The sequence below is a fragment of the Gadus morhua genome, chromosome 5 (assembly GCF_902167405.1).
Source record: "Gadus morhua chromosome 5, gadMor3.0, whole genome shotgun sequence".
Taxonomy (NCBI): domain Eukaryota; kingdom Metazoa; phylum Chordata; class Actinopteri; order Gadiformes; family Gadidae; genus Gadus; species Gadus morhua.
In genome coordinates this window covers 1,802,689-1,813,334 of record NC_044052.1, presented here as the reverse complement: position 1 = coordinate 1,813,334, position 10,646 = coordinate 1,802,689, and the positions used below count along the sequence as shown (strand labels likewise).

Below are 10,646 nucleotides of genomic sequence, written 5' to 3'. Positions count from 1 at the left end.
AACCGATCATTTGCAATGTTTGTAATTTTTAATGAACGTATATAATTGTATTTTATATGATATACTTATGTGTTCAAACAAGCACTGGTAGATTGTAGGCATATATGAATGAATGAATCAGATCAGTTAAATAATATATCCAAATAAATACACGTTTATCATCTCTTTCTTTGTCTTTTTCCCCCTGCATAATAGTAATCAACCGTACTGTAAATGTGATGCATGAATTAAGTTCTCAGACAATTTCACTTAGTTTTATAAAAATTGAATGGATTTTCCTTTTAATAAAGACAATTCGATCAACCACAACAAAGCTTTTGTGACTTCTCCAAAGAGGCTCCATGCGAAGGAGACATGACCGCATTCATAACAGACAAAAGTCAAATAAATATCGATCAGCTTGATTGCTGCCATGTTTTATTCATAAGCGCACATGTGTTTACAAGCGGACACACAGTATTAAAAAGCGGAAGCGGAAGCGCTTCCACACTACCAAGTCGTTCCTAAAGTCCAACGTTACAAACGCTAGGAAGCACTCGAGCTAGCACTCTAGTCTCATCTCCATAGGACGCGACTAGCAAGGACGCGTCCTAGCAACGCTGCAGCCTTCACTTTGGGAAACAGCCTATAATAGGTCCATGTAAAAACCATGCGGCAAAGGAGCTGCCGTCAATTGTGTTGTTTTTGTCGTAAACTAGGGTCCGATGGTTAAAAAATAGACAGATATTCCAAGGTATCCTTAAAAGCCAGGTTGGATGTTTTTATTTTCTGCAGTTTAGACTTCGTCTATCACCTATTTTTGAAGCAAAACACCAAGCTCATTGATTTAACGAGGCAGGATTATTTTAAACAATTTATTAAATATGTGTGAGAGGTCAGTCCTCCTTCTGAGTTTGCTTCCTATTTATGTCTAGTGTACACTCCTACTGTCCACCCCCCCACCTCCCCATATGGATTTGGAGAATTGTTGCCACGTCCCAGTGGTGGTAGGCCTATATGAAAGAGGGCATTCAATTATATTACAATGATCAATTAGAAGGCCGAAGCCATGAAGGAAGTGATGCAATAGGTGACTGGGGTCTCTTATATATCAAAGGGGGTCTCAAAGGACGCATACGCATCAACCTGTGGCTCTGGCCCTACAGGAAATGACTCAAGTGCAAGTGCTCCATCTCGTTGCACCTCACCAAGCGGCACGCTTGGAAGATTTTGGCCTGAAGTTCTTCCCAGACCTATACCCTAGCCATCCAACATGCATATCGGAGATTCAGGCCTCTCTTTAATGATGACAAACAGTTATGAGAGAAACACACATTCACTTTTTGTTATCTCATAAGCGGCGTGGTGCCGGCTCTTTTTGACCTTTTGACCCCAGACTTCAAAAAAGGAATTCTAGGGCCTAACTGGGACCCCCGCACCGAAACTTGGCCCGGTCGGACCCCGAGGGCAGAACAACTAGGTCTTGCAGGCACACTTCTGAGGGGCTTTGTTCAAATAACAGTCAATTTGGGAAAACTTTTTTTCTCTAAGGGCTAGAACTCCAAATCTCGGATATGTCATTTTCGGGACCCGGGGAAATGTGTGTAAATATTTTAGCATCCCTAGCTATCTCGAAAAGGCCGGAAAAGGGTCGTGACCTCCAACAGAGTAAATGTACAAAAGACAGAGGTTAGTTTCTAGTCCCCATTTTTTGTGGGATGGAGGTGTACATTTGTGTGTGTGTGTCTCTCTCTCTCTCTCTCTCTCTCTCTCTCTCTCTCTCTCTCTCTCTCTCTCTCTCTCTCTCTCTCTCTCTCTCTCTCTCTCTCTCTCTCTCTCTCTCTCTCTCAAAATGAATGGTTTGACATTCCGTTCTGTGGAAGACGAAAAGGTGCAACCGTGCACTGGGACACGATTCAATAGTCTAACGTTTGTGCGCATGAGCACGAAATCGCATGATATCGGTAATATATATATATTTATTTTCATTTCACGGATCCCTGTGAGACCAGGTCGACTCGCTCATTGAAACGGGAATCCGTGTGTGTGCCACGGAATATCAGTGTAATTTACTTGCATTGGAGCAAATTCCGCCGTGTGTGTGCCACGGAATATCAGTGTCATTTACTTGCATTGGAGCAAATTCCGTGCCCATATCACGGAAATCGGCGTGTTCCTGTGATGATCCCACGGATTTTGAGTTAAGCGTCCGTGGTCATTTCACGGATTCCTGTGAGACCAGGTTGGTTATTTCGTCTTTGGCAACATGAGCGCGAATGTTTTTTGAAACCTGCTCTAAACACTCAGTTTACTAGCTAAATTCGATGAAAAAATTAAATACAATACAAATATAAAGTAAAAACAAGTGTTATCTAGCGATCCGTTATCTGTATTATGTTATTTAGTCTTTGGCAACATGAGCGCGAATGTTTTGTGAAACCTGCCTGGCAAAAAATCTGTTGTCCAACGGACAACTGATTACGTAGGCGCAGGGGTGTCAAGTAACAAAGTACAAATACTTCGTTACCTTACTTAAAGAGATACTTCACCGTTGGGTATATAAAGGTTTTATGAATGAAATAATTCAATGTATTATAAATGTGAAAAAAAAATTGAAATCGGTTCATCCTAGCCTGAAAAAAGGCAAAAAGAGTGTTTTCATGGTCTCTCTGGCTCAAAGTAAGAAAACCTCCAACTACCACAGTGCATTGCGCTCGCTGCCCCGCCAACCTGTCAGTCTCCTGTCCCCCTCATTCCCCCTCAGTACGCGAGCTCCCGCCCCCTCTCATTCCTTATTGGTGGAAAAATTTGCCACCAAAAATGTGTTGTAGTCCTCGGCCCTTGTAGCGGGACAAGAGGTTTCTCCCGAAATGACGTCAAACGCGTCATTTGACGTCATTTCGGGAGAAAATTAGATGAGAAAAAATGGGCCAAGGGGAGACTGGTTTAGACTGATATTTATTTATATATTTATTTATATTACAATAGCGATTTTATAATGATAGAACGCCGGTTCTAAATGGGTGAAGTATCCCTTTAAGTAGAAATTTTTGGTATCTATACTTTACTGGAGTAATTATTTTTCAGCCTACTTTTTACTTCTACTTCTTACATTTTCACACACTTATCTGTACTTTCTACTCCTTACTTTTTAAAAATGGCTTCGTTACTGCTATTTAATTTCGGCTTGTTTTTATTCCGCCGGCAAAAGAATACAAACAAAAAAACCTATCCAGATAATTTGCGCCATCGGATAGAGTGAATTTGATTGGTTTGATGAGAATAGAAACATATACCATTCTGACACCCTATTGGTTTATACGCGATCCATGGCACCTGCGCATGACCAGAGCCCGTCTACATTCTCTGACATGACATGAATCGTGCCACATTCGAGCTACGAAATAGCAGCCTTATGGATCCGTAGCCTTGCTTGTGCGCGTGTCGGCTCATTAGCATCTGTACCGTAGCGGTCCGTACCGTAGCAGCACACCTCTCCCAAGTGGCCAAATTGGCCTGGCCTGGCCAGACTGGCCACACTCACATTGGCAGATTTGAGCACGGTTAGGTTATGAAAACGGCCACGGCCACGGCCAGATGGCCTAGTGTGAGTGCACCCTAGATGAGCGAAATGTCCCAACCAAGCCCCAGTCAACCCATCTACATCCCTGGAAGAATTTTTTGAAATGGTTGGATGCAAAAACAACTCAGTTCTTACTCTTTACATCTTAAATTCCTGCAGCTAAGCTTGGATACCTACATTTACATTACCAATAAAGGCTATTGATAACATGCCTCTGAAGTTTGACTTTTTGAACCATTCCAATACTTACAGGGAACTAGTCATCATATCTTCCGCTCCATGAAACACATGTTAATGCTCAGTAGTACACATATATGGTTCTTTAATGTTTTTGCATTGTACTAATATGCATTCATTTTCAATGGGCATAAATGTGTCTGAAACAGGTGCATCCCAATTTTTTCAAGATTAACATTATAGTCATTAGATGGCCTTTAGAAAAATGTTTTTTTGGGGGAAGTGGGGCAGTGTGCTATAGAGGTGTGCTGTGTGTGTGTCACTAATTCACGGATGGGATAAATACAGAGACCAAATTCCTTGTATGTGTGAGCATACTTGGCAAAAAAGCTGATTGTAATTCTATTGGCCCCTGTGGCACGGCCTAAGCTTTTGTCCTTAATGGCATTTTTTCCCCCTTGCATTACTTTTACTTTAATACTTTAAGTAGTTTTGAAACCAGTACTTTTATACTTTGACTTAAGTAAAAAGCTTGAGTTGATGCTTCAACTTCTACAGAAGTATCTTTAAACGCTAGTATCTATACTTCTACTTGAGTAATGAATGTGAATACTTTTGACACCTCTGCGTAGGCGTTACAAATTCGGCACCCGGTACAAATTTGGTTTGACACAGCCGAGTCTACTTGCAGTTGTGTGAGTATTGGGGAGGGGCTGGACCCGAAACGGGGGTGGGGTGGGCCTAAAGGTGGAGCTGACTAGGCAAAGCTTCCCCCATTGGCTCTAAGGGGAGCAGCCTCTCGGATGAAGAGGTAAAGAAGGAGAGGGGAGAGTCGAAGGAGGGTACTTTATTGGAAGTCAGTTTAATGATTGCTTTTCAGTCCAATTGATCATCTGGGAGCAGGTAACCGGAGGAATATCACAAGGTCCAATCCGCTTGGTAAAGATTTTTTTCAATCGAATTAAAACAATTTCACCTTGAATCCTTTGCGTTCAACGAACTTGAAGGGATTTCTGAAGGGATTTCTTCGCATCTAACGTTCAAGGTGGTTTCAACGCCTTGACTTAAAATGAAGAAGACGCAGCTGATCAGGTATGTTTGGAAATGGAACGTCTGGGAGTATACTTTATAAATATACTTCATAAATACTGCCATCTATGCCCGAATGAGGACGACTAGTCAATGAGCTACTTGAAACCACTGCACACAAGACGTTGGTTTTCTTTTTCAGAATCCTGCTCTCGGCAATCACCCTCCAAGCGCTGGCCTTTGGATCGCCAGGTTGGTAAAGCACTTCAAAACAAACGCATAGACGGAACGATCGAGAGTGGGTCCTTCGATGTGTGTTTTATTTATGTTAGGCTACTCTTGTAGTTTGATCACTTGGTAGCCTATCGGTAATGGTAGTGGTGTTTGTGGTGGTAGTTGGGATTCGAGCTCTATTTTCTAAATTAATATTTTTAAAACACTTATCTTCTCTGACATGGTTTGTCAATTTAGGTCATTAAAACTAATAAGAAAATCTCACAGACAGACTGATCTCTTTTTCATAATATTTTATTTTTCTTAAATATCACGATAAATGTGTCTTAAATAGTCAAGAAAATTTAGCTTGAAATGTGTGCTTTTGTATACAGGGCATTATATTGTCACACAAGCACATTGAATATTTACATGTAAAATAACTGACCTTTAACAAATGATAAACAGATGGAGTAAACAAGGGTACAGTTCAATATTAAAATAATACCATAATCGCTACCTTGCCTTTTCAGATTGTGAAGAAGAAGAGTGCCAGAAAAGAGCCTCCTCCTCGTCGCCCCCCTCCTCAGCTAAGGACTTCCTGGGCCAGCTCACCCAGGTCAACTCCCTCCCGGGTGCCGTCGACCGCAAGCATCGCCACCCCAGCCCCCTTCTGCCCTTCATCGGCCTCACCGGAAGTAGGTCACACACACACAGGATATCTATATTCAGATCAGGGCTTTGTCTTATTCCAGATATAAGATGTACAGATGACAGCTTTGGCAGCCCAAATGGAGGTATAGAGTCCAATATGTACACATAGAATCTGAGCAGTGGGATAGATGTGTGAATCTTAGCGAGTGACCAGTGGGACAACACTGGGACAGCTCGCTCCGGGGATGTTGGGTTCAGGGGTTAAATGGGATTCCGTGCCTTAACAACCTCCTACCATTGTCCGTCTTCTGGTGGTTATCTCTCTTTTTGGCGCTGACGGATGCGTCTAGAGGTTCTATGGTTGCAGTGAGGGGGTCGAGGAGGCTCCACAGAGTGAGGGGGTCGAGGAGGCTCCACAGAGTGTTGTGCTCTGCTCTCAGCCTGCCCTGCAGGTCGTTGGAGTCGCTGTGTCAGTTTTGGATGTTTGCACCGGATTTTCTCGGACAAACAGAATAGTGTTGTTTACGGCTGGCTGGCATTGGAGAAGAGGGCGTACGGCAAGAATGTTAGCTTGTATCTTTTGAAGGGAGAAAGGGAGAGTGGGGGAGGCAGACGGTGATGGAGAGGGGGCCTGGTTAGTTTCACTAGCACCCAGATAACGCTACCACAGCCTGGTGCCAACATGGCTATCTCAAAACATGTTAGAAAACAGTCAAAACACTATAACAAGATGGGACCATTGCTATTAAGGCTGCCACGTCTTTCTCTCTCTCCCTCTCTCTCAACACTTAAATTGACAAACCAGTTCCACCAAACGGACAATAACAATAGTATGCCTTGTAAAATATAAGAATACATGAATACATCCCTGGAAAATCTATTTCCAGGGATATTCAAACAAAGTACACTTGCATTTTAAAGCATAAATCCTCTCATCTCGTCAGGTACAAAGCAGAGCCGCGCGTGCTGTAAGAACGGAGGGACGTGCATTCTTGGTAGTTTCTGTACGTGTCCACGGTACTTCACCGGCCGGAGCTGTGAATACGATGAGAGGATCAGGTTTGTTCCCATGCCTTTTTTAAAGCTCTCATCTTTATGTATTTAATTCTGAACTAGTTTGGCATGTAAATGTATTCATGAACAACCATCATGCTGAATTAGTATGGTTATTATAGGCCATCTATGACCCGCCTCCCCTTTAAACTGAGATTCATCCTGAGCCTGTGGTTGGTCTCTGTCTCCAGGAGCTGCGGAGTGATTCCTCATGGGGAGTGGGTTCAGAAGGGCTGCTCCTACTGCCGCTGCGGCTACGGCACCCTGCACTGCTTCCCCCACGTCTTCCACAGGGACTGCGGTAAGCTACGCCCATACACAGCCCAGGGCACTAGGTACAGGGCTTGATCTAAAGGCCTCACCAAAATACTGAGGGTATCATCTTGAAAGTAGAGGGGGCCGGTTCCCAGACACACTGTGATCGTGAAACTAAGCCCAAAATCCTCCTTCCAGGGACAAATACACATAAGCTCCTGTGTCATGTTTAACAGGTCTCGGTGGTCAACTGGGTCTTGGGCGGGGGAGGGGGGAGCTAGCATATGAAAGGAGTGACGAGGAGATCTGCAGGTCCTTAGCCTTGAGAGGTCGGGGTGGGGGGCCCATCCTTTGTTTTGTGTGAGCCAGACATTTGGCCTCAAGGGTTGCTATGAAGACATGTGTGGGCTCGTGTTTCAAGTTCACGTTTATCCCGTGTGTTGTCCTGTGAACATGAAAAGCTGACCAGGCTTCCTCAACAGGGCAGACAAACAGTCCATACAAAATAATAACAGAAAATCAGCTCAACATTGCGAAAATGTTTTGCTAGCATTGCTTTTTCTTTTCTAAAGAAAAAAAAATCACGTAAACCAACAAACAGAATTATTGGTTTACAATGAACTGCAGGTTGATGGCACAACACTGGCCAGATCCTTATCTTACAGATAATGGAACAGATATTGTCCCACACAGGAATGTACGTGGTGTTGGTGGTGGTGGGGGGGATCCTAGATAAAGTTAGAAAAAGCTGTGTCGTGTGTGTGTGTGTGTGTGTGTGTGTGTGTGTGTGTGTGTGTGTGTGTGTGCCATGGCTATTATCACTATTCAATAGTCTCTTGAAATCAGGATGTTTCTGCCAACAGAGGAGAGGCAGGAAGGCCCTTGTGCTGGAGCTTCATGGACTTGCTAACGGGGCCTTCTCCTCCTTTCCCCCCTCTCTCTGAATCCTTCTGCATATTCATACAGCCCTTAGACCGGCTTTAGACATGCTAACTCACAGCTCAAGTCCCGCTGCCTCCCCTCTGTTATTCACATCCCCCATTCCTCCATTTCCTTCTGTTTATGTGTGTCTACCTTTCTTTATCTTTCTGTCTGCCTTTTTCTCTGTCTTCAACATTTTTTCTCCTTTTGGAATTTTGTCTTCCTGCAAGCACTCCATATTATCCGGTTAACATGTTTTTCGCTTCTGTTTTCTTTCTTGCAGAGGACTCAGAGGAGGTGCAGTGGTTTCCTTCTTCTGGATTCGGGACGGTTCGGATCCACTACCTCCTGTACCTGACCGCAGTGCTGCTCTTACTGTTGTGAGGGACCATACAACATGGCGACTGTATGGCCCTGTATACTCCCCACAAGTCTTACCAGCGTGGGAAGTTTGCTTCTTTGAAAAATGTTTTCCTTTCCTTAAAAAAAAAATACTTTTGGTTAATACCACATTTGTGGTTTCCATTGTTATCGACATACAAATGTTAAGCTTAAGTATTATACCAGTGGTCATGTGGCTTGTATAATGATTGATTGAATAATTGTTTTTGCACTGAGATTATTTTAGTATTAATACCAAATACTATATGAGCTTTACTTTCTTCAATCACAGCAGTTCATGTTTTACTGTTTGGTTGTTTATTTAAATAGACATCTTCGAGACAAGGTACCAAAACAGCCTGCGAGTCTCTCGCAGACTGTTGAGGTGCATAAGTGTCTCTTTTTGTTACCCTTTTAAACGTTTCACTGGTTGGGTGTGAAGCAGCGGTGCTGTAAACATCTCTAAACAAAGGCGTGCCATGACGTCCCACAACCCTCACCAAATGTATATGTTGAGTATAGTCCTGTGAAAGGTGGGCTGAATGTGGACCATGAACTCTGTTCTTTCCAGTATAAGGTGTGTGTGTTTTTTTTTGTCTGGAAGACAGGAAATGTGAACAAAACTGTATATAAGATATTTTTTTATGAAAATATTTTCTTTTAATGTTGCTTTGTTCTAGTTTTTTTTTAAACTTCCTTTTGGATTCCCTGGACGATGAAACGGTTTTTCGTTTGGAGGAGAGAATCCTTGGATACAAAAAACACAAATGTTTGAAAAGAATAGTTAATAAACTCATACTTATTTATCCGGAACTCAAATATAGTAAATACTAACTTAAGTATCCTCATTATACAACTTAAACTAACTTATCTAACTTTCCTTATCTGCCTCTCCCTTTCTGTATTCTCCTTTCCCTCCGTCCCCAACCCCCTGGTTAGTTACTGTAACTCTCCAAAGCAAACACTACCCTGTCCTATCACCTGGCATTTCACTGATGTGTGTGTGTGTGTATCTAAGCTCTGGACAAACAGGAGGTTTGTCCGTCAACACGGCACATTGATCACTGTTCAGTGTTCCATTCACTGGAACATAGCGATAGAGGACAGCCTCCCATCCACTCTGATGGACAGGCTACAGCCTCACAGACAGACTGATAGACTGACATAAAGACTTAATTATACAGAAGCCTTGAAAAACCGGCAGGAATTACATTTCAGAGACATTGAATGGACAATCGTTAAGAGAAATGTGAAATATAACTATGAAAGTTGAAGAAAAACGTAATAAAAATAAGCATTTTGAGCCCTGAAAAATGAACTCTGACCAATCACAGCCTTGCATGGTCAGAACCCTGGGAACAGCACACAGGCAGCCCAGCCATTGAGCTGCCAGAAGCTACTGATTAGAGAGCTAGTGTATCTGATGTAAGGTATCAGTTTGATCCACCCATGAGCTGGGAGGTTGGAGCAGGCCCGGTGTGACCCAACTGCTGGGGGGAAAGGAGAGGGGGAGGGAGTTTAGATAAGAACAGATACTTCTGTAAGGGATCTCTGGTCACTGCCTTGTTCTGCTAAGAAAGATTTGAATCAGGACGTCTTGTAATCTATCAAATTAGTCTATGGTTCTGCAATTTCCTTCTCCCTCTGCTTGAGGTAATCTGGCTATTGGTGGGGGAAGAGCTATAGTGTCAGCCTTAATCTTATTGGTCACGTTGTTGGGACCAAAAGGTCACATAAAGCACTTTAAGATCGACGGGTAAAATAATCACTCCAGGAGAGAGGCTCATATAAAATACCTACTGACTATGTACTTGCCAACACATAGTTGGCTTTGAATGTTAATGTGAAGCAAATGTTCAAGATGCTTTTGGCTAAAATGGTTAATAAGATGGTGTTTGTGTGTGTGTGTGTGTGTGTGTGTGTGTGTGTGTGTGTGGTTTGGTTGAACATTGGGCCTAAATAGTTTGGAAACAAAGTGAATTGTTGAAAATGTTTCTAGTCTTACAAAGCTAATCTACAGCAAGTAGAAACCAGTAACCAAGATTATGTATATTATCCAAATGCTGAGAAAAATCTGTGGCCTTAAATGAAACACATGTGCAAACACACACACACACGCACACACATACGACTCAAACACACACACATATCTTTTCTCTCTCACACACATAAGCATGCATGGGCCCACACGCACACACCCAAGCAAACACGCACACACCCAAGCAAACACGCACACACACACACACATTTAATGACTTACACGTTTAAATGCTTTTATTTTGATCCAAAATTACAAAGAAGGGGAACAAGAGATGTAAAGATTTTGGGAAGAAAGAATGATAATGTAAAAGGTTCATCACGCTTACATGCCTTTATAAGACCTACATGATAAGTTACGATA

General features: G+C 42.7%; 1 protein-coding gene across 2 annotated transcripts; it reads left to right on the top strand.

Moving 5' to 3' along the window:
* The first annotated feature begins 4,513 nt into the window (after positions 1 to 4,513).
* Positions 4,514 to 9,053, top strand: tdgf1 (teratocarcinoma-derived growth factor 1). 2 transcript variants are annotated; one of them, XM_030357168.1, is made up of 7 exons: positions 4,514 to 4,678; positions 4,785 to 4,831; positions 4,971 to 5,020; positions 5,515 to 5,679; positions 6,580 to 6,694; positions 6,880 to 6,989; positions 8,148 to 9,053. In XM_030357168.1, exons 2-7 carry the CDS (start codon positions 4,809 to 4,811, stop codon positions 8,246 to 8,248), a joined length of 564 nt encoding a protein of 187 aa, XP_030213028.1. In that variant the 5' UTR covers positions 4,514 to 4,678; positions 4,785 to 4,808; the 3' UTR covers positions 8,249 to 9,053. The 2 variants fall into 2 exon arrangements, with proteins under 2 accessions (XP_030213028.1, XP_030213027.1); XM_030357167.1 differs by having other exon boundaries at positions 4,517 to 4,831.
* The last annotated feature ends 1,593 nt before the right edge of the window (positions 9,054 to 10,646 follow it).

Bases quoted from the DNA above. Each gene is read 5' to 3' on its own strand.
- tdgf1 (XM_030357168.1), top strand. From the start codon at position 4,809: ATGAAGAAGACGCAGCTGATCAG. The intron at 5,021-5,514 runs GTTGGTAAAGCA...TTGCCTTTTCAG, and splicing joins GCTGGCCTTTGGATCGCCAG to ATTGTGAAGAAGAAGAGTGC. The intron at 6,990-8,147 runs GTAAGCTACGCC...TCTTTCTTGCAG, and splicing joins CGTCTTCCACAGGGACTGCG to AGGACTCAGAGGAGGTGCAG.